The sequence below is a fragment of the Borostomias antarcticus genome (assembly GCF_949987555.1).
Source record: "Borostomias antarcticus genome assembly, chromosome: 7".
Lineage (NCBI taxonomy): Eukaryota > Metazoa > Chordata > Actinopteri > Stomiiformes > Stomiidae > Borostomias > Borostomias antarcticus.
In genome coordinates, this window is record NC_140240.1 from 21,497,676 (window position 1) to 21,521,809 (window position 24,134).

The 24,134-nt window shown below is 44.0% G+C and overlaps 1 protein-coding gene across 1 annotated transcript; it reads left to right on the forward strand.

Annotated features, from left to right (window-relative positions):
- The first annotated feature begins 317 nt into the window (after window positions 1–317).
- On the forward strand, window positions 318–23,129 carry LOC311311520 (calpain-1 catalytic subunit-like). Its single transcript, XM_084441259.1, has 22 exons — window positions 318–432; window positions 4,041–4,070; window positions 5,615–5,870; window positions 8,032–8,101; window positions 12,917–13,035; window positions 13,778–13,911; window positions 14,188–14,356; window positions 14,791–14,874; window positions 15,466–15,551; window positions 15,666–15,740; window positions 16,378–16,535; window positions 17,365–17,561; window positions 18,316–18,527; window positions 18,743–18,782; window positions 18,890–18,955; window positions 19,652–19,709; window positions 19,960–20,024; window positions 20,168–20,236; window positions 20,390–20,468; window positions 21,548–21,661; window positions 21,763–21,821; window positions 22,574–23,129. Exons 3-22 carry the CDS (start codon window positions 5,616–5,618, stop codon window positions 22,598–22,600), a joined length of 2,136 nt encoding a protein of 711 aa, XP_084297385.1. The 5' UTR covers window positions 318–432; window positions 4,041–4,070; window position 5,615; the 3' UTR covers window positions 22,601–23,129.
- Window positions 23,130–24,134: the final 1,005 nt, after the last annotated feature.

A 24,134-nucleotide genomic window follows, 5' to 3' on the forward strand; every position in this document is an offset into this window, starting at 1 on the left:
CAAAAAAGATCTATTGAGAAAAACTTTATATCTGATACTATGGGACCATATTACACACAGGAACCTGTCCTTCATACATCCTGATTAAAATCATATTGGATTCAAATTCGCTTTTGTCTTCTCTCAAAACCTTGCTACGGTTTTGTATGTCGGCTAACTGCGGGTGAAGCATGGATGTATTATATAAACGGGGGTGAAGTGATGGTGTATATTTTGTGTGGTCATGTCAGTCTGTCCCTTTAATAATTCGCTAGAGGAGATTGGCTTTGCGGGGATGGAAACCCTCCCACTCAGCTGGGCTGGACAACACTGCAACACTCGAGCACTGATTTCACATTGTGTTGTCCAGCTGTTTAACAATCACAATAAACATCTTCAGGCTGCTGCAGATAAAACCGACCATCCAAAACTGTCCCAGGAATCAAATTAGTGGTGAGTTGTAGCCTACAGTAGTTTTCAAACGTAGGCCTATTATTAGGGGCCAGGCAGCGTAGCTGCCGGAACCCTATTGTATTTGCCTATATTATTATTATTATTATTCTCCTTCCACTGAAGTCTAACTTCCCATGGACAAAAAATCGCCAAAATTTGCACAAAGCTCCAGTCCTATACCCAAAGTCCTCAACCTGCATTGTAGGTCAATAAACCTGAAGGTGGCGCTACAGCAACAGTCTAAAGTTTAAAACTTAAAAAAAATCATAACAAATCAGCCATAGGTGCTATCACTGTAAAACCACCACGTGAATGTAGTCCCAAGTGAGACAAAACCTTCATATGCTTTGACCTTGCAGGAATTTTGAAGTCCATCACTCTGATTTCTTCATAAACTGTAAAACCTATCAAACCTATCTCCTCCCACATTTTTTGTTCAATTGACACCAAAATCGATCTACTGTATCTTCAGACTGTCCTTACCAAACGATCCTCACAGATTTTTGAAATATGAAAAATAGAGCCCACAGCACTTCAAAAAGTTTTACTGTTAACAGTTCTGTATAGTTCCTATTAATTCTCGCCAAATCAATGTCTGATCATCCTCATAAAGAGTGACAACATTGGCCACATATCCAAGATGTAGTATGATTTTTTTCAGAATTTTATCTCAAAAATTGAATTTTTAAAAATATGTTTAATTCTGTCCTCTGAAACCAACACTTCATACAGAGAGAACTACATTACCCACAATCCAACGCAAGCTCCACGAATCTGAGACATTGCTGTTGGCAACCCTACCCAACCCCCGCCGAGGATTACAATGACTAAATCGATTGATTGGCAACTGACTGAGTACACAGCTGCTGAAGTTAATGTTCAATTATGAAAAAAAAAAGCTAACAAAACCTGTAACCCACATTTTTCAATCAATTAATACTAAAGTTGCTACACTGGATCTTCAAACTGTCATTCACAAACTCATTGACCAGATTATTGAATTATCAAAATTGAGCTTACAATGCATTAAAATGTTTTACTTATTATTATTATTCTCCATCTTCCACTGAAGTCTAACTTCCTGTGGACAAAAAATCACAAAAATGTGCACATAGCTCCAGTACTAAACCCAAAGTCCTCAACCTGCATTGTAGGTCAATAAAGCTGAAGGTGGCGCTACAGCAAAAGTCTAAAGTTTAAAACTTTAAAAAATCATAACAAATCAGCCATAGGTGCCATCACAGTAAAACCACCACGTGAATGTAGGCCCAAGTGAGACAAAACTTTCATACACTCTGACCTTGCAGGAATCTTGATTATTATTATTATTCTCCATCTTCCACTGAAGTCTAACTTCCCGTGGACAAAAAATCACCAAGATTTGCACATAGCTCCAGTAGTATACCCAAAGTCCTCAACCTGCATTGTAGGTCAATAAACCTGAAGGTGGCGCTACAGCAACAGTCTAAAGTTTAAAACTTAAAAAAATCATAACAAATCAGCCATAGGTGCTATCACTGTAAATCCACCACGTGAATGTAGTCCCAAGTGAGACAAAACTTTCATACGCTTTGACCTTGCAGGAATTTTGAAGTCCATCACTCTGATTTCTTCATAAACTGTAAAACCTATCAAACCTATCTCCTCCCACATTTTTTGTTCAATTGACACCAAAATTGATCTACTGTATCTTCAGACTGTCCTTACCAAACGATCCTCACAGATTTTTGAAATATGAAAAATAGAGCCCACAGCACTTCAAAAAGTTTTACTGTTAACAGTTCTGTATACAGTTCCTATTAATTCTCGCCAAATCAATGTCTGATCATCCTCATAAAAAGTGACAACATTGGCCACATATCCAAGATGTAGTATGATTTTTTCAGAATTTTATCTCAAAAATTGAATTTTTAAAAATATGTTTAATTCTGTCCTCTGAAACCAACACTACATACAGAGAAAACTACAATACCCACAATCCAACGCAAGCTCCGAAGACATCGCTGTTGGCAACCCTACCCAGCCCCCGCCGAGGACTACAATGACTAAATCGATTGATTGGCAACTGACTGAGTACACAGCTGCTGAAGTTAATGTTCAATTATAAAGAAAAACAGACAAAACCTGTAAAAATTAATAAACATATCTCATCCCACATTTTTCAATCAATTAACACCACACAACTTGCTCCACTGGATGTTCAGACTGTAATTCACAAACTCATTGACCAGATTGTTGAATTATCAAAATCGAGCTTACAATGCATCAAAATGTTTTACAAATGTTTTTACGATACGATATGAATGTACAAAATTAACATTGGAATGTCAACTTTCTTGTTGTCCTCCTATTCTCTCGCTTATTGCTCCTAAACTTGTCGGAAATTGCCTGGCCCCGCCTCATCGCTGCGAAGCAGCTTTAATTGTTATTGTGAATGCCATTTAAAAGTCTGTGGCCTACGAGACTGTTTTATAATTGTTAGATCACACGTGAAACAAAGTCAGCAGCTGAATGTGCATGTGATATGAGATCGCTACCGTAGTGTGAAACATTTACAGTAATTATTGTACAGTAATCCTGCCAACAGTGAGCTGTTGCCGATTACCAGCGTCGCGCTATGATGATGCCAACAGCCAATTCACTCTTCACATGGAGAAAGACTGTACAGTAGCTACGCTTTCATTCAAATGTCTGGAGAAAGGTTAATCTTTCAGTACAGTCTTTCAATAGCATTTTGCAACAGCTCTGTACCTCTCTAACCTCTAACAGTTAGCCTGAATCCATCCGAGCCTGTTTATAACAGTTTAACAAGCAAGTGTAGAACATTGATGGGCCGTAGAATGTAGCTACATCACAGGGTTTGGGAGGAAAACGTTGAAGTAAAATGCTGCATTAGCCTACTATAGTTATTATTGGGTAAAATTATATTATTAGACCATATGAGGTAAATAGACATATTAAACGAAGTCCATATCCATATATGGTTGATTGGATTATTGGAGTGCAAATTCACTAGGCCTATGTTACTGAATTGAGGCACTTTTTAGATGGCTTCACAATCAGCAGCAACCCGCTGAGGTAAACATGACCTGTAAGGATATCTTGATTGATTTTCACAAAGAGCAAGTGATCAATATATTTTAGGATTGGCTAGAAGAGAAGATAGGCTGTCATCACAGTAAGCATATCATAATTGATTGAATTGAATATCACTTCTTTCAGAGAAGGACTCAAAAAGTGTGGTCCCTTTCTCCGCATACACAGAATATATCTTATTCCTCCTGATGGAGAATCCAGTCTTGAGACTATTCCTTCTGTGTTCCTCTTATCTATACCTCCACCACATTCTACCCCTGTAAGTAAATAGACGATAGGTCTGCAATACGAACCCAGGGTTGTGTCTGTCATTAAAATAAACTAAGAACTACTTCAGAAATTCAGTGCAGGGCATAGAAATAAAAAAAATTTTTTTTTTGCACGACTGTTTATTCTGATATGGTTGTGATATGGTATGCTATGGTATATAAATGACATATAAATGTTGTGCAGCCATGCTGACTGAATCCTAATGTACTTTTTTTTTACTAATTTACTTTTGGTCTCCGCAGGCCTGCCGCCCCTCGACCCAAGGATTTCAGGTACAACGAAGAGCGCTCTAATGATCCTGTTTCTAGGCTGAGATGGAGTCCAGTACTAATGGAGTGAAAGGCTTCAGCCCTGTCCTTGCCTGGCTAACACTTAACTCATTGTTAATTCTGCCCTCTCGCCTTTTTGAATGCTGCTGTTTCAGTTTTGTGTCATTAATCGTACTGAAAGCTGTGGCATTCATCGGGCTACCGTGAAGCCCTCAAACACATGCTTATCTCACATATAAAAGGGTAACTGTGTCAGTCTAATACATAATGTGTGTACTGTTGATGACATGCTTTGCAGAGTACAGTAAGTTAGCCTGCCTGGCCCATTAGCAAAGCCAGAATCATTCTACAGTCACTTGTGGTTCATGTCCACAGTCGTAAAACAGTCAAACATTTTATTCATTTGAGTGTCCTCTCTTTTATTCAGATAGCATTAAGCAAAATGATGTCATCTTATACTTTATTTCCATTCCTTATGTTATTAAGATAACAGTTGTGCTTGGAAAGCGCTTGGCAGAGGAATGGCTCCCTTTCATTATTCATGGCTTTGGTGCAGAAAAAACCCACTAGGACCTAATCTCTGATGCGTGTGGAGATGTGGAACGGTTCCTCTAGGCGGCTAGGAGCTGGATCCTTCCAGAGGACGTGGTGGGCTTGACCTCGGGCCCTCAGGACTCTAGCTCTCCTCGTTCATGTGCAAAAAACAGAACAAATTCAATAAGTGGTATACTTGTTTGATATAGACTCATCATAGACAGATAAATACCCTTAATTACTTGTGAAAATGCATCAAAATTGCAATCAAATAGCCAACTAAACTGATACAGCCTAGCCTATAATAGGCCCACAGTACCCTATAATGAGATAAACTAATTTCCACTTGAGTGCGTGCTTTGATCAAATTCAGTAGCCTACTTTATTCTCAAATGAGGCCTACGCTGCATCGATAGGCTACTGTATTCGCAGAACAAAATGGTATAGCCTAAAAACACCCCAACATTAGAACAATTAGAGCAAATGATAATCAATAAATAAATAAATGAAATGACAGACAAGTTGTCGTGTCTTAGGCTATTGTAGCCTAAAAGAAATTCTCTAAAACAACCGATGTAGGCTATAGGCTGTGTTCCTGAAGTCCATTAACTGGGAACGAAAAATGACTCGATGCTCCTCTGCTTCAGGTTGCTGACGCGCTTTCTGGCTACCAAGGGATGCAGCTCGCGCAGCAGACTCGTTTGCGTTTTGCGCTCGACATTAGAGCAAAGAAATGAAACGTGACAGTAGGCTACAGCCTACAGGCAACATGTAGGTCTACATACAGTCTGTTTTTATTCACAGTAGGATACAGTACTGTAATGAAAATACCACCAGTAACCAGATAGCAGGCTCAAATAAAAGTTTTTTAAGCCTGTCCGGTAGACCGGGAGGTTCGGATCTCTGAAGTTCGGATGAGTGGGGTCCTACTGTAGTTACATCATACACACACACACACACTCTGACCTGCCCCGCCTATGCTCACACATGCCTCTCTCCTACCCCCCCACCAGGATGTACCATTCCGGAGGAGGAGGCGGAGTCTCTGCGCGCCTCCAGAGGGACAGGCTGCAGGCGGACGGGGTAGGTAGTAACGAGCGGGCGCTGCGCTTCCTGAACCAGGACTACGAGGCGCTGAAGAGCGAGTGCCTGGAGGGCGGCGGCCTGTTCGAGGACCCCTGCTTCCCGGCCGAGCCCTCATCCCTGGGCTTCAAGGAGCTGGCCCCCAACTCGTCCAAGACCCGCGGCGTGGAGTGGATGAGGCCCACGGTGAGGACTGGACCTTAGCCTCGGGTGGTGGTGTCGTTGGCGTAGAGCCTGAAGTGTGCGTGTCCCGCAGACAGATAAAGCCACTGGTTATCCATGATGGGTCCTGTCAACTTACATTACATTACATTACAGTCCTTTAGCAGACACTTTTATCCAAAGCGACTTACAATAATTGCATTTAACGCAGGAAGTCAGTGTACTACTAATCACCAGAACTCACAAGTGCATCTCCTTGACAAGACCATAATCTAGTGCTGAAGGCAAAGTGCAAGAGTAGCAACAAAAATAACTAATACAAAAAAGGAGAAATTGCTTGTTGAAAGTTGCAACCACTGAAAGGTAGACTTGTCTGTAAACTACACCCATCCACTTTTTTTGTAACTTTTTTTTTTAGAAAAGTTGGTTTGTGTGCCATGAATGTGGGAGGAGCCGAGTGTCGTGGACACGCCCCTGGAGACGGGGGTTCAGATCGGCCCTGCCTCCCCTCGGTCCCGCACACGTGAAGACGAGGGTGTGGGCTAAGAAAAAAAGGAGCAAACTACAAAGACAGTGTGTAAACATTGACGGGGGTGTTCAGACGAATTCCAATCCCGGGCAGACAGCCTCCCAGTCAGTCAGCTGACCTCAGGGCAGCAGTTTGCTCTTCAGGCTGATGCATTCAGGACGTTTCATAACTAGCTCACTGTACACTAAGTGAAGGGGGAAAATCACCACTTGTGAGTCTGCCCTCGTTGCTGTGTGGCCAGGCCCATGACAGGAAGTTTGCAGAACAGAGACATAGAGCTAAGCTCTCAATAAGGTTTTCAGCATTTTGTGTGATGGCGTTTCGCTAAGAATGACATCCATTGTCGTTCTGGCGCAGAGGAGTTCAGCATTTTCACACAGGTGCTTTTTTGTGAGATTTTAGGATTCAGCATTTCACAGAAAACCGAGAACAAGCTTGTGTAGATTGATTTAACTCATATTTTATTCAGTGCACTTTGCATCCGGCTGCAAAGATAGAAACTAAGGCGTCAACAATGAGATGACCCGTTCTTGATGGATGTAAATCATAGTCTGAACGCCTGGCTACTAACTTCTGCGAGCAGCGAGCTCTTTTGTTTACGTAGTTGCAGAGTAGCTCAGTTCGTTGCAGGGCGTAATGTGCTGCCTAGTAGGCAGAGTAGCTCAGTTCGGTGCAGGGCGTAATGTGCTGCCTAGTAGGCAGAGTAGCTCAGTTCGGTGCAGGGCGTAATGTGCTGCCTAGTAGGCAGAGTAGCTCAGTTCGGTGCAGGGCATAATGTGCTGCCTAGTAGGCAGGAAAGCCTGTGGGCTCTGAAACCTGTGGGCTCTGAAACCTCAGTGATGACACTGTCGGTCTGGTGCCGCGGGAATGACCTGGAACTGTGTGTTTGTGTGTGTGTGTCTGTGTGTGTGTGTGCGTGCATGCATGTGTGTGTTTGTGTTTGTGTGTGTGTGTGTGTGTGTGTGTGTGTATGTGCGTGTGTGTGTGTGTACTGTATGTGCGTGCATGCATGCATGCGTGTGTATGTGTGTGTGGGCCATGCCTAGTCTGTCAGTCCCTCTATGCCGGGGAGTGGTGGACAAACAGTGTTGAGGCCGACATGCCTGACATCGCTAGCCAGCAGCTGTCACTGCTGTACACTCACTCACAGCACAAGTCATTAACTGACCTGAACATCTCAATCCTGAGAGCTCAACTCCCCCGGGCTCTCTCTCTCACGCGAGTGCCAACTGTTCGTCCATTGTGGCCGTTGATGTTGGGAGAGTGCATGTGGTGACAATTTGTTTATGGCAACCTTAGTGAAAGCCCGGACGAGCAGAGCTCAGTCGTCAGTAGTCAAAGGACTGAGGGGGGATCATTGCCGTATACTGTAGCTAACTACACACAGGGTTGTGTCATAATTCTACAATTCAGTGATGATTACTTTAGAATCAGAACCAGATTTATTGCCAAGTAGGTTTTCACATGCGAGGAATTTGCTTTGGTCTATTGGTGCATAAGTGCAAATGTACTGCGAAGACAGTACAGTACAAAATACAAATAAGATACAATAACAAAACAGTCTCCTCCTATGATTGTCTTTATTTGTGTTATTGAAGTGTTAACTTAGACCTGATCTACCATTTGACGTATATGGTTGCATTTCTTTGTCCTCAGGAGCTCTCGGACAACCCTCAGTTCATTCTGGGCGGAGCGACCAGAACAGACATCTGTCAAGGAGCACTAGGTGAGTTGGTGCAGTTACTGGTAATAATAAGTTTACTGAGAAGAAAAAAAGGGCTTGCACATCCACTACGCAGACCAGGTGCAGGACAAACCAGAGTGCAAATGAGAAAAAAAGAGAAGAGTCTTGACACTGGAGCATATAGATTCATTCATCAGATGAAAGTCGAGTAAGATGGAAACGTCATATTTAATAAACTATTGGGAACATTCCATTCTTCTATAGGCTCCAGTGTGCCTACTCTTTTTTTCTCAATAATAAGTTTAGTACCTTGAGTCAGTAACCAGTCAGTACTCAAAAGTGCTCCAAGCTTAGCCTTGAGACCAGTTTTTCTAAACAGACACAGTTATTCAGATTAAATGGCGACTGTCAGTCCTAACAGGCCCTGTATTTAGATGTGGCCTCACTCCCATAGTTAACAAGAAGAACACGGCCAGCTCGGCTCTCTAGGCTCTTCCTGTAACTGTAACCCAGGGAAATAGAGTTCTAGTGAGTCCTGAGTAGGTAGTGAGTTGTTGCAGTATAAATACCGTCCACCCGCTCCAGTGAAGAGCTAGCTTTTAATCGGCGTAGCTGGTTAAAACGGTGTCTGTCCCGCAGGAGACCTGGGTTCGAATCCCACCCGGGGCACGCCGAAACGTATGGGTTACATAATCGTTGTGCAACACAATCAAACACAGGCCTGCCAAAACACGAGTTAGAAGCCAGCAGTCGTACGCTCACTCAGTAGAGGACACGAAGCGACTCGCACGCCACAACTGGATTCTGTTGAGATCGCAGGCAACAACTTCACTGGTAGTTATTACCTGTTTCATTCTGCCATTTCTCATTGGGGGTGGGGGGTGAAAGAGGACCTTGTAGATGCTTCTGGAAACTCTCAACATCCCAGCCAGACCCGTCCTCCACACTCACTCATTTGTTGCAGAGTTTTCAAAGCGGCTGTGCTTTGGAACGGACTGTTTGGGACTGAATAAGCTGGAGTAGTTCAACAAACCCCTCAGCTAACGAAAAACACATCTCATCTCAATACGTACTGTACCTGATTGATTTACACTAATTAAATTCACGTTGTAGCTGGCTTGGGAAAACCCCCACCCCCATTCCCAGATACAGTTTGCATTAGTTTGACAATGATCCATGCGGAGCCTCCTTCACCAATCACACGAAAGTACGACTACATCTGCAGTGAAATATTTAGACTTTTTTTTTTTATATGACTGTAGAATGACTGTTGGAAATTTCTGAACCAATGAATCAATCAAGGAATCAGATACTTTATACACTTTCTATAAAGTGAATTAGATACTTTATACACTTTCTATAAAGTGAATTAGATACTTTATACACTTTCTATAAAGTTAGTTGTGAGGCAGGACTGAGGCAGGCCCTGTGGAATGATGAGTAATACTGGAATGGCCGTGGCTGGCCGAGCGGACGATGTTTGGGCGTGGCCGTGAGTCAGAGGAATGACTCAGTGTGAAGTAGATAGGAACCTGAGAGAGAGAGAGAGAGAGAGAGAGGGGGGGGTGGGGTGGAAGAAGAGAACAGAAAGAGGGGAAGAGGGGGGAGGGTCAGCTACAGGCTGTGTAAAGTGTGTAATGGGTTTAGAGAGTGCATGTGTGAGAGATATTGAGAGGAGCGAGAGAGAGAGCATGTGGGAGAGAGACTGAGGAGAGAGAGAGAGAGAGAGAAAGAGAGAGAGAGAGAGACTGAGAGGATATAGGGAGTCTGTTCAAGGCGTTTGGCTGCAGTCCTGAGCCCCAATCTCTGGTCTCTCTGTTGGCCTAACAGGGTGGAGATGGATATGATGATATATGATCAGGCTTTATTAGGCCTGAGGAGTCCTCAGTTCTTACAGGAACTTGTGTTCTGGTACTTTGAGGAACCGTACAAACAACACCGTATACAGGAGCAAAGTATTCTCAGATTAGAACCCTGTGTGCTGCTCTGAGGAAGCTCTCCAGAGTCTACTTGTTTTCAGGGTCGGGTTTCCTCGTCTCCAGCCGGAGGGGAAGAAGCGGATAGGCTGACCGAGACCCCGCCCCCTCTCACTAGCAAACAGCTTCCTCTTTCTACTCTGTCCTGGCCAAGAGCCGACTCTTCCTGGGCTCCACCTACTGGTAGCTTTTGGAAATTGCAAGAGAATCAGAATCAGTTTTATTTCCCAGGTAGTTTTTACACATACTAGGGAATTACTCACGTGCGGAACGGTGGCGCAGTTCCTTCTTGCACAGCAAGAAGGCCTCCGGGCCGCTCTGTGCGGAGTTTGCATGTTCTTCCCTGTGTTCGCAAGGGGTTCCTCCCAAAAGAACCCAAAAACATGCGGGAGAACAGATGCTCTTCAGTCCGGTCCCTGACCAATACCTGGACTGAGCACTTGGACTTGGTTCCCGTGCGCCAGGAACGATGGCTGCCCACTGCCCCTGGCTGGAGGAGGACTTGGATGGGAATAATGCAGAGGACAAATTCCACTGGCGACCCCTGATTGCATGCGTGCGTGTGTGTGCGTGTGTATGTTGTGTGTGTGTTTGTGTTGTGTGATGTGTCGCCGATCACGAGTGTAGTTGTGTGTGGTGAATAAAGAGCCTCATCAAGGTTAATAATGATGCCCTGGTCGATTGGTGCATAACTCTGATGGAGACAACATTAGACAGGGTGCAAGGACTAGACAGGACAGTGCAAGGTAACAGCAAGGCAATGCTCGTCTGAACTTCTGTAGCGATATCGTCGGCTATAAGTTTGTGTGTGTGTGGGCGGGGGGGGGGGGGGGAGTGGCACGTGATGGTATTTCATGTGGACAATAGCCTTAAAATGAAATGTTTGGTTTATATTCCTGTGATTAAGTGACATACATGTGTACAGCTGCACTGAGACCAATACCTCTATTCCTGTTTCTGGTTGTTCATTACTAATTTAACGAACAACATTGTGAGGACCCCCTTTAAAACGAGATGCTACATCTCAAGGGGTTATTCCCAAGAATTTCCATTAGCTCAAAAAGGATTGACAGGCAAATTCATTTTTTGTCAAGATCAGTGAATGAAAGCATTCTGGGTGGAAAAGCATGACTCCACTCCACACAAATGTTTCCACAGTCTGAACGTTATATCTAAACATGTCTGGGCGTTGTATCTAAGCATGTCTGGGTGTTGTATGTACAGTATAAACACACATGTACAGTATAAACACACATGGGCAACGCTGCAGTATCGTCCCAAATGGGATTTGAAGCAACTCTCAGTCAACAGCAGCACATACAGTATACTCGTTCTACACCAGAGTAAGACTGTTAATCCGTCGTCGTCATGGGCCTTTAGCCTAGCGTAGCTTCTCCCTAAAGTGTAGCACTAAACCTATTAGCTACCATTAGCATCTTCCTGCAGCTCTCTCAGTAGGAAAGTGGCGTATGCCCCCTCTCTCAATGCTAACTCGCTTAATATTTCAGGATGCCTGATGGATAGTTTGGACCATTTTACGATTAGCAGTTGATGGACGGCTCCAACCACTTACCAGTTGCAGGCCGACGGTTAATGATGCAATGAAGGGAATTGGGTCCCGACTCCCACATTCCTCCTAGTCTCAGCTTTTGGCTGGCTACATACCGTTGACGGTAACCCACTGCAAAACTAGCGCATATAGGCTTCAAAGAGCGGCTGTGTTTGACAAACAGTGCTCCACTTCATAAACGTTACCGAGCGTTGGTTTGGGAATGTGTCGGGCTGGCTTTGCTCAGCGTGTGATTGGCTGAGAACACAGACATGTCTGTGACACGGTTTGGTCTCATGAGGAAAATCTAGAAAAAGGCACACTCTCATCGCAAGTTCTCCCAAGAATGTCGTCCAAGAACAGCTGTGGTTCCTAACTAGTGCAAAATCCAATGTAGCACAATGTTAACAAAACCATGCATTGTGTGCCCCTTTTATGAATATTGATGAGGCTCCCTTCAACTTTATAACCTGTTCAATGGAATTCATCAGGTGAAAGTATCGTTGAGTCTAGGACATGAGTTGTGTCTCGGAAACCTGCCCACTTCAGCCAGTTAAGCTCAATGGAGCAGAAGACCCCCCCACACAGCTTCACTGCCTATGTGTTTGCATTAAAGCTGCATGAGTTCATTATTCAGTTTTCTGCTAATAGTTTATGAATTGGCCTTAGCAAGACCTCAAAAAACATTTTTGTGACATGAGACCACATGAGATCCTGTGAATTTGATTTTAGAATTTACTGGCTAGTACACTACTGCTAGTATACTGCTAGTATACTGCAGTTTTTATCATGACCAGAGGGACCGCCAAAGTGCTGAGTTATCGCATGCAGCTTTAAAGGAATAATACAGTGGTTGAACGTGACACATACAAGTAATGAGAATTAAAGAGAATATGTCCAGTGTTGTTATTCCATCAGGAGAGAGGGACCAGGGTTGTAAGGAGGTAAGACCAGGAGAGAGGGACAAGGGTTGTAAGGAGGTAAGACCAGGAGAGAGGGACAAGGGTTGTAAGGAGGCAAGACCAGGAGAGAGGGACCAGGGTTGTAAGGAGGTAAGAACAGGAGAGAGGGACCAGGGTTGTAAGGAGGTAAGACCAGGAGAGAGGGACCAGGGTTGTAAGGAGTTAAGGCCTTTGAGATTCAGCCTCGCGTTGGCACAACTCAGCAGGTTTCCTGGAAACAAATCAAGACGGTCTGAGCTCTACAGTGCCTCTCTCCTCCCTGAGCTCTACAGCGCCTCTCTCCTCCCTGAGCTCTACAGCGCCTCTCTCCTCCCTGAGCTCTACAGCGCCTCTCTCATACATTCCTCTCTCCTCCCTGCTGTCCTGACAGGCGACTGCTGGCTCCTGGCGGCCATCGCTTCCCTCACCCTGAACGAGAGGCTGCTCCATCGCGTGGTGCCTCACGGTCAGACCTTTCAACACGACTACGCCGGGATCTTTCACTTCCAGGTACTGAACTCCCGAGCCTCATGAGAGCGTCCTTATCTGACGAGCTCACGTTGTTTCACTCCACTCACTATCAGTCTGGCAAAGCTCAATAGAGATCAGTTTGTGCGCGATCGGAAAACGACCGGGCCAATAAGCATTCTTTGAGGAAATACTAGCAGCTACGCTGGGTGTGGTTTAGGTACAACGACAGTGGGTAGGGACTGTTCGTTCTAAAACGACAATGGCGGCTCCCAAAGAGGTTAGCATAGATGCTGCTATAGCATCAGTTATATCTGAACTGGAGAATGTTTCTTAATTGAGCAAAGAACGGCGCTGAAGGCTTTTCTCTGCGGAAAATATGTTTTGACTCTTCTCCCGACTGGCTTTGGTAAGAATTTGATTTACCAGCGGTAGACGGTGATAGACAGATGGTTCGTCCAATCAATTACCTGCTTTGTAGTTTTGAAAGGGCCTTTTCCAAACAGTTTCCAACAAAGCTTTCCCAGATGTTTGAGGGGAACAAACCATCTGGTGTGTCCGGCTACTAACTCCATCCTAGTTTCCATCTTTCTTTCTTTTCCTCCCCAAGCCTTGGCATTTCTTTCTGAACCTGATTTGATGCTGTAGAACATTTGTTTGCAAAGACGTCTATAGCTACAGTATAATGATAAAAAATAGTAGAGCGAGCGTTGAACTACATTTTTTGTAGTGAGGTGTGATTGTCACAGAAACAACTGCCTGATTGTGTTTGTTGTTTTGGTAGTTCTGGCAGTTCGGAGAATGGGTGGATATTGTGATTGATGACCGACTGCCCGTCAAGGATGGAGAGCTCATGTTCGTTCACTCAGCAGAGGGGAGTGAATTCTGGAGCGCCCTGATCGAGAAGGCCTACGCCAAGTAAGACTTCTATCAATTTGACATGTTCAAATGCCTCGTGTGGAGGAGAAAGATCTTGAGGCAATCAGATGAAAAGCAGAACATTTATGATTATGAAAATGTGTAAATCGGTCAGATTTGACCACTGGAGGTTGAACAAGTGAACAAATCCTACTTTGATTTTGTGTGGAGAAAGCTCACAGACACAAACTCTTGTGATTGTTCATTTGAATTTGGGTGGGATCTGTATTTAAACCTTCTGCCTGTTATTTCTGCTGCGGTTGTTCCGCGTCGTAGACTTAACGGCTCGTACGAGGCCCTGTCGGGAGGCAGCACCACCGAGGGCTTCGAGGACTTCACCGGCGGGGTGGCCGAGATGTACGAGCTCTGCAAGGCGCCCAGGGACCTGTACCGGATCATCGGCAAAGCCCTGGAGAGAGGCTCGCTGCTGGGGTGCTCCATCGACGTAGGTGGCCTCCCCGGGTCGCCAGACACACTCTGGATAAAACATCTCAGATTTCACCTACCATCGCCCGCCGGCTCCGCTCCCCGCAGCCAGGGGGCGCTCAGCTCTGGGCTCCTCTGATGTTTCCACGTGGGGAAGGTTTGCCTGTGGTGGGGTGGCAGAGCGAACATGAGACCTGTAAATGGCTGGACATGAAAATGACCCCTTCACATCAGATTACCAAAGATATAAGGGTCATTATACGAGACAATAAGAAGCAAACATTTCAGTTGCATTTGGAATAAAGAATTTCTTATAAATCTAGCCATTGGTATCCACAAGGGGCATCTTTCAGGGGAGTTTAAAAAGCAAATAGGGCCAAGGAGCATACAGTACTGATTATTTTGATTTTGATGAGAACTTTTGAGACGTTGAATGATGTCCTCTCTCACTAGATCACCAGCGCGTTCGATATGGAGGCGGTGACTTTCAAGAAGCTAGTGAAAGGCCACGCCTACTCTGTGACCGGGCTGAAGCAGGTACGTCAGAGATACGGTTAAAGATCAGAATCGCAAACAGAATCCTTTGTTGCTGTTGTAGTTTTTCAACGTTCAAGGAATATGCTTTCGGTTTTGGTGCATAACATGGAGACAACATTGGCCAGGATGCAGGGACAAGACAGGACAGTGCAAAGGGCAAGTACAAAATGCTAGTGCAAAAAAAACAAAAGGGATAAGCTAAGAGAGAAGAACAATATACTGAGTGCGGTGCGTCCTACACATACATAAAACCAGGTCATGTGCAAGTGTCTAAGGATGATGTGATGTCACACTCATGGTCAGAGAGAGGACAGGTAACAGGACACATTGTGAGAGAGGACAGGTAACAGGACACATTGTGAGAGAGGACAGGTGACAGGACACATTGTGAGAGAGGACAGGTAACAGGACACATTGTGAGAGAGGACAGGTAACAGGACACATTGTGAGAGAGGACAGGTAACAGGACACATTGTGAGAGAGGACAGGTAACAGGACACATTGTGAGAGAGGACAGGTAACAGGACACATTGTGAAAACAGAATCATGGAGAAGCATCTAGGTGAACGTTGTGTTGTCCATCACTGATAGGTGGACTTCCAGGGCGGTGTGGAGAAGCTGATCCGTGTGAGGAACCCCTGGGGCCAGGTGGAGTGGACCGGAGCTTGGAGCGATAGGTCAGTTCATCCCCGACTTCCTGACACACCTGTGTGTGTGTGTGTGTGCGTGTGTGTGTGTGTGTGTCTAAATGAACCTGGCTCTCTCCACATTCTTCTGTTTGTTTTCACCAGTTCTTCTGAGTGGGAGTCTGTGGACCCGGCTGAGAGGGAGGACATGCACTGTCTCATGGAGGATGGGGAGTTCTGGTGCGTTGCTCTGCTCCTTGGACGCCTCCTTTCCCTTTTTCATGACACTTTAACGTCATCTATATATAGCAGATGTGTTTGGCTGCCAGTGTAATGATATTACCAGAGATGAGCAGGAGATAGTAGGGGAAGCTGACCTGTGGATTTAGCCTCCAGTGTGTGGACAGACAGTAGTAGCGCTAGTAGACACTAGACTCATTTGAGGGTTATTTTACCACACTTCGAAAAATAATTAATTTCTGCCCCCCCTCTCTCTCTGTCTCCTCTCTCTCTCTCTCTCTCTCTCTCCACTCTCTCTCCACTCTCTCTCTCCTCTCTCTCCTCTCCCTCCCTCTCTCCTCTCTCTCTATCTCCTCTCTCTATCTCCTCTCTCTCTCTCCCTCTCTCTCTCCACTCTCTCCCCTCTCTCTCCTCTCTCTCCCTCTCTCTCCCTCCCTCCTCTCTCTCTCTCCTCTCTCTCTCCTCTCCCTCCTCTCTCTCTCTTTCTCTCTCTCTCTCTCTCTCTCCTCTCTCTCCTCTCCCTCCCTCCCTCCTCTCTCTCTCTCTCTCTCTCTCTATCTCTCTCTCTCTCTTCCTCCTCTCTCTCTCTCCTCTCCCTCCCTCCTCTCTCTCTCTCTTTCTCCCTGCTCCTGTCCAGGATGTCTTTCCAGGAGTTCTTGCGTCAGTTTTCCAGGTTGGAGATCTGCAACTTGACGGCTGACGCGCTGAGCGAGGAGAAGAGTTTCTGGAACACCGTCAAGTTTGACGGCGGCTGGAGGCGGGGCAGCACAGCGGGGGGGTGCAGGAACCACCCCAGTGAGAGAACCACTCTGACCATGATGATGATGAGGATGATATTTAGGGCTGGGTTAAAAAAAAATCGATTAATCGATTCTGAATCCCAAAATGGATCTTTTATTTAATGAATGAATGAATGAATGAATAAATGAATGAATGAATAGTTCATTCATTCATTCATTCATTCATTCATTCATTTTTGGAAATCAGTATCGATACCCAGCCCTAGTATTGATGTGTTGCATAACTTGGCAGTCATGTAATTAAGGTTACAGCTAAAAAAAAAACAGGTTTTAGTAACACTAACCGAATCGATATTGAATTGAATCAAATCGAATCGTGATAATCGATTCTGAACCTTGTGAATCGGAATCGAATCGATTCTTGAAATTTGAATCGATACCCAGCCCTAATGATATTTATCTAGCAGTTGAGCTTGTTGTTGACTCTGTTGTTAACTGTTTACAGACACACTTTGGTGAGCTGTTGTGCGCTGTGCTGTTTCGGGATAAACATGATTAATACATGTATTATTTCAGCTTTGTTCATGCAGGGAGTCCTTTTGAGGCAGACATCTCTTTTTCAACGGAGCTCTGCATACAAAACACACATGATACAAATATAAATACAAAATATATCAAAACACAAATGTCCAACGTTTCTACATGCTTAATGAAAACACTTACAGCCATCAGAAAAAAAGTCCCAGATCAGCCCTTTGAATTGCCCTTGTGACACCAGTGTGTCCAACGGTTGTCAAGTTGTTATGCTGTTTATTTTCAATCATCCCCCCCAAGCGTCTCTCACCCCCCCCCCGCCCCCCCACTTGTGTTCCCTCCGTCGGCAGACACGTTCTGGATCAACCCCCAGTACAAGATCACCCTGCTGGAGGAGGACGACGACCTGGAGGACGAGGAGGTGGCCTGCAGCTTCCTGGTGGCCCTCATGCAGAAGGACCGGCGGCGCTGGCGGCGCCAGGGCCAGGACATGCACACCATCGGCTTCGCCATCTACGAGGTGGGGAGGTCGAAGGTCGCTGAGAGTGTATCTGTATTTACAGCCTGGCTTCGCTAGACCCAATTCGCAAAAATGCGAAGGACCGTTTTTTGATTTCCAAGGGGCGTTATTATCAATGGACATAGATCAAAATGCCTTGGACGCAATTGGATAGACCTACAACCAATCAGAGCAACGACATGTGGGTTAGTCGTCGTATCATAGTGTCAAGTGGGTACAGTCGTATCAAACCCGTGCAATATTAGATAAACAGTTGTGATTGGCCCAACCAATTTCTGGTTGAGTGGAACTCAGTTTGAACGGGTGGATGACCAGACTGTTCTACGGAGTGTAATAGAAAGTGAGCTCACTTGATCAGGCTGGCGACGCCAGGCTATTGTATTCATGCCGTGATAGGATACCTACTAAGGCTTATCCATGATTTAAATGTTATTATTTTGTTTTCATTTTTTGTATGATATGATTGAATGTTTCGCACAAATATAAATTATTAAATTGTCACGTAGCTTCTATTCCATCCATCCATCCTGTTTCTATTTTTGCTTTTTTTTGTTCACAGATTCCCGAGGAGGTACGACACATTTCAATCTGGGTTGAAAGAAATGCCATTATACAGCTAGTCACACACACACACACACACACACACACACACACCAATCCACACATATTCATACACTGTATGTACTGTGTGTGTACACAGAACATGCATTTATAATACATGGACAAACACACTCTCAGGCGAGTGCTGAATCTTATATCCCCCCCAAACGCGTCCTGGCAGTTCAGGGGCTGTCAGAGCGTCCACCTGAAGAAGGACTTCTTCCTGCGCCATTCCTCGTGCGCCCGCTCAGAGACCTTCATCAACCTGCGGGAGGTGAGTGCACGCCTACGCCTGCCCCCCGGGGAGTACCTGGTGGTCCCCTCCACCTTCGAACCCGGCAAGGAGGCTGACTTCGTCCTCAGAGTCTTCACCGAAAAGCAGTCGGAAACAGAGTGAGTTATATCTCTACGTACGATGGTGGTGATATTCATACATGACAACATAACATTGGTCATCTGAGACTCGGGTATTGAAAACTACCAAAGATAATATTTCAGTTGCATACAAGCTTAGGTGGAGGTGTACGTTTTGGTCTAATGCTTGGATGCATTTTAAATAAGCAGAACATGATAATGAATGCTTTGCCCACTGTGATCCATAACTTCAGGGAGCTGGACGACGATGTGGTGGCAAACTTTGAAGACGAGGTAAGGAGGCGCGCTGGAAACTTCTCTTTCCTCAGGGTCTCCTAACGAGACATTTATTCACAAAATACTGAGGTGTTCTAAAAAGCCCCGGCCTGGTTTCTCCACAGGAGGAAGTCTCAGAGGGTGACATTGACGACTCATTCAGAGCCATGTTCGCGCAGCTGTCTGGGGAGGTCGGTCTAGTTTTGTGTTGTTGATTAAGAAAGTCTGGAACAGCTATTAATTTGAATTGTTGTATAGTGTATATAATGCTCGATGTGGAATTGTAGTCACCACTACTACGTTTGAGAAATCTGGCTGTTTCAACACACAAATTGTTATCCTGCTGGCCTACAGTAGGCCTCTCAACCAATGCATGTTTCAGTTAAGACTGAATAGCATTTTTAATGTATGAATGATTCAACTACTGTGGGTTGACTTAAAGGGGCACGGTAATGTTTGTTTTAGTTCATATTATTTGGATTAAATACTGAAATTCTCTGTGGAGGCCATTTTAAAATCACCGTCAGTGTGGCCGTCTCCTATATATGGCAGCAAAATCACGATGTCTTAGGGCAACGTCACTGGACTTGTTTGCCCTTAAAAAGGCCTACACACAGAATTAAAGCATTTAATCCAAATAATATTAACTGAAACAAGCGTGACTGCGCCTTTAACTAAAAAATCTATTTTGAAATAAATACATTGAATTTGAGATGGACTAACTCTGCACATTTTGTAGATTATAGGTTTCTTTACCATTCAGAATGGAGGCATTGCTTTAGTTAGAATGATTTCAACGTTAGACACAACTGAAATGATTTGAACATTTGTCAAAATGTCAGCAGGCTGTATGATGAAGCATAGCCAACATTAGCTTTACATTTCAGGACATGGAAATCTCAGTCCGTGAGCTCAGAACTATCCTCAACAGAGTGGTGTCCAAACGTAAGTACTGTTAAGACAACTTGGCTCAAGGTTCAGGTGGAAACCAAATTATTGTAGATTTTAAACTGAAAGACAAAAAAACTGTGTGTGCTTACTTAAAGTGAATCAAGTCAGCCCTGGTCTTACTGTAAATTTGAAATTTTATAGCAAATGTGATATATGATGGTCTTTTAGTGGTAAGTCTGTCTGGTTTTTTCCCCTTGCTGATAACCATTCAGGTGATCACCCCTTGGTTACTGTGTGTTTTCAGACCGGGACCTGAAGACCGATGGCTTCAGCATGGAGTCGTGCAGAGCCATGGTCAGCCTGATGGACGTATCCTTCCAGAGCTCCAGCTGCTCACTGTGTTCACACTCCTTTCTGAGGCCAGTGGACAGCTGCATGTCCTGCTATTGTTATTGAATATCCATCTAGAAGATTCTTGGGTTCTTAGTCACCTTGACTCTGGTGGACGACAGAAAGACGGTAGCGCGCGTCTCGGCATCGTTGAGTTTCAGGTTCTATGGAACAAAATCAGGAAGTGGTTGGTGAGTTGACACATAATTACTAGAATGGTAATGTCCTTGTTACTGTACATGGTTATGTCAAAGTGCACTGCTAACGATATGATAGATTTAACTAATCTTTAACACAGCAAAATATTTTTTGAAAAACCTTGCATAATCGTTCTTGTTCCCTAGGAAATCTTCCGGCAGTTTGATCTGGACAAGTCAGGATGTATGAGCTCTTATGAGATGCGCCTGGCACTGGAGTCTGCTGGTGAGTATTCAGTACTAATCAGATAGTAACATGGGAGTCTGCTGGTGAGTATTCAGTACTAATCAGATAGTAACATTGGAGTCTGCTGGTGATTGTTCTGTAGTGATATTAAAGGAGTAGTAAAGGGAAAATGCATGTTTAGCCCTGTTTTAAGGTTACTTATGATCATATACAGTACAATGGTTCAGATCAAAACGTTGACAAAACTACCACATTTGAGAAAGTCTGATAATTGCTCTACCACCGTTTTGGTCATACAATGGATGTGGGTGGGCAAAAAAATCATTCATAAACTCTCGATTTCAAAGACAAGAAGCTCACCGAGGGGGTAATTGGTGTCCGTTGGTGTTCTGACATCAAATTCGCTGCAAAGTATGAATCCTGTTGGGTTTTATTGATCATTTTATGAAATCCATTGACTTGTATTGACGTGACCGTTGTAGATGTGTAGATCAATCCACAGAGGGGATTCAGGAAGCGGAACTACTTACGGTAGCTATTGTTATTGTATGTTGCTAGGCTACCTAGTTTGCGGACGTTTACACATGTATGTGCTGCGACTAAATAGTTATATGCTAAATATTTTAAAAAGCCTTTCCAGATGAACTAGAATCTTACTTTATGGCAAATGATATGTCAGAATGCCAACTAACACCTCGGTGAGTTTCTTGTCTTTGAAATTGAGAGTTTAACATGTTTTTGAAAGATTTTTCAAGGTGCCCACCCACATCCATTGTATGACCAAAACGGTGGTAGAGCAATTATCAGACTTTCTCAAATGTGCTAGTTTTGTCAACTTTTTGATCTGAACCATTGTATATGATCATAAGTAACCTTAAAACAGGGCTAAACATGCATTTTCCCTTTACTACTCCTTTAACTGTGATTCTGCAGTGTTCAGCTGTTCAGTCTTCCAGTCATTCACTCACAGACAGGAAAGAGGCCTGACAACCACATCCTCATTTACCTCAAACTTGCTTTAGAAAACAAGAACCACCGCTACTATCAATTCCCCCATTTAAACTCCTTACTGGCTCTATTGTTGAGGTGAAAAAAAACTTTTTTGATCTCCTTCACAGGATTCCAACTGAACAACCAGCTGAACCAGGTGCTTGTTGCCAGATACGCAGAGAACGAAGTAATCGATTTTGACAACTTTGTCTGCTGCCTAGTGAAGCTAGAGGCCATGTTCAGTATGTATCTCCTCTTCCAGGCTCTTTACTGAATTCACATAATCATTCACTGTATCCACTTGCTCATTATCCAGCTGGTAAAATGACCATTTTGTCAACAGAGGCCTTCTATGAGTTAGACAGGGAGGCCACTGGAACTGTTGAGGTGAACGTCACAGAGGTATGTGTTAAAAAAAAAAACTGTCTTAATACTGACTTACTATGGCAGACAGACACGTTTTAACCTCTTCTAGGCCTGCAATATGAATAGTATAATACTGTTAAACTGTGGCGATGATATATGACCAGGGCTGCCAAGTCTCACGCATTGAGCGTGAGACACACCCATTTCAGCCTCTTCTCACGCTCACACGCCACACTTAACAATTCTCACACGGAGAAATGACCAACCCCTACTACAGGCCCGTAGCCAGGGGGGGAGTCGGGTGGATGGAACAAACCGCCCCTCACGACCAAAGGTCCAGAATTCAGGGCAAAAGTACCCCCCCCCCCGCGAACAACTCGTGCGACAATCAAATTAAAAATGATCAATCGCCCCCCCCCCCTCCCCCGTCAACAACTCGCCCGACAATAAAATGAACGGGGAAGGGGATAAATCTCACTCCAGGTTTTTGGTCAAACTTGGCAGCCCTGTATATGACTGTTCTTGCAGAGGATTCATGTTTTGTGCTCATGGTAATGGTGGTTGTTAAAGCAACAGTCTCTTATTGAAATAAAAAGACCAACAGACTCTTACCACTTATTTGGGGATGACAAGACAACAGATACTCAACTTATTTATGATGTTAAGCAATAAATCAATTGGTTAATCAGAATTGCATTTTAAATGTAACTCATAAGGACATAACGCAGTCATGGAAATGTAATCCCAGCACTGTCTTTTCTGAGTCAAATTCTGTCTCTGTTTCTCAGTGGCTGTATATGAGCATGTGTGGCTGAAGTCCAGTTCACTGAGAGAGCAGAGAAGGACCCCAGACTGGAGTTCCAGCGGCCAGTCCTGCAACCTGAAAGTGTCTCCAACGCAGCTCAACTACTTAAGCTTGCAGCACCTACAGTAACTATGACTGTAATGTAATGTAATGTAATGTAACTACTCCAAAGACAATTTGCTGCTTCAAATACCTCATGTACAATAACATCTACCAAACACAGAGCGTTCAGTAACTTATACAAATACTTGGATAGGTTGAAAATGGAGGATTCCACGTTACCAGTTGTGTATATCTGCATGGTTAGGATTTGAGTGAGCTCCGCCGTGCTAGAACGCATGTTTTAATTTGATTCCAACTAATGCCTCAGGTTATGTTCCTCTGTGGAGATGGTCAGTTATGAAGTGGAATATTAACTCACATGTCACTCATAACTGAGGCTAATTGCTGGCTATTGCCAGATCCACATATTTTAGAAAGATTAGTGAGCAGTAATGTGATATTTAAAATCAAATCAAACTTTATTTATATTGCGCATTTCATACACAAAGGCAACCCAATGTGCTTTACAGAGAGAAGGGGTGGGGGGGACTCATGGATGTATTAATAGAACTGAAGGGGGGACTACATATACTGATCCTACCCATAATTTTCCAGAGGGAAGCAAAATAAAACCAGTTTACCCATTTGAGCCAATATAGGAGAAGTGTAAAAATTCTTCCCTGACCTCTCTCAACAAGACGATCAAGCAAGCTCCTGGAAAATGTTTCATTATATTAGCTATAGGAACTTTTTACAAAGCACTGAGCATGGAATAAATACTACATTATAAGAAATGTAACACTATACTATATAGTGTCACAATATTCTATCTTAAGGCCTTACAGTGCAATGAATACACATTTGAGGGCTTGTGGTGAGGAAGTGAAGTAGTTTGTGGTTCGGTCAATGCCAGCCTGTAAGATTACAGGGATTTTACCCGAAATGTAAACTAAAATAGGCCTATACAAATTGTATACCCTAGTTCTGACAGACTACAGCCCAAGTATCTTATATACATATTGTTATGTGTAGGCTTGTAGTAGCTTTAAGTTATGCACATATGTAAATGAAGAGCCTATTTTACATGTGAAAATAACAGGCAACGCTATTATGGACATCTCTTTTGGAGAATAATTTATGGACATCCTAAAAGTCTGTGGTCCTAACCTTACCAATGTGTTCTCTATAACATAAGCAGCTAATTATTGGTCACCTAAAAAAACCCAGATGTGGCCTAACCTCAGTGAACGCCCTTTCAGGTCAACTCATCTAGGCTAGACATGTATATCTGTAATACATCAACACCCTTTCTTTTTTTCCGTAAATGGAATTCATAAAGGTTTCAATTCATAAAGGTTCTTGGACATTATCTAATACAATTGAAAGTAAGGGGGAACTGGGATAGCATTAAGAAATCATGTTTCGGGTGTTCTGAATGAGGTCTTCTGAAAGGAGTGTTGGTCACAGGCTAGATGAAGTAACGTATCAGTGAAGGTAGACAA

Bases quoted from the DNA above. Each gene is read 5' to 3' on its own strand.
- LOC311311520 (XM_084441259.1), top strand. From the start codon at position 5,616: ATGTACCATTCCGGAGGAGGAGGCGGAGTCTCTGCGCGCCTCCAGAGG. The intron at 17,562-18,315 runs GTATCTGTATTT...GCGTCCTGGCAG, and splicing joins GGTCGAAGGTCGCTGAGAGT to TTCAGGGGCTGTCAGAGCGT. The intron at 18,528-18,742 runs GTGAGTTATATC...CCATAACTTCAG, and splicing joins GAAAAGCAGTCGGAAACAGA to GGAGCTGGACGACGATGTGG.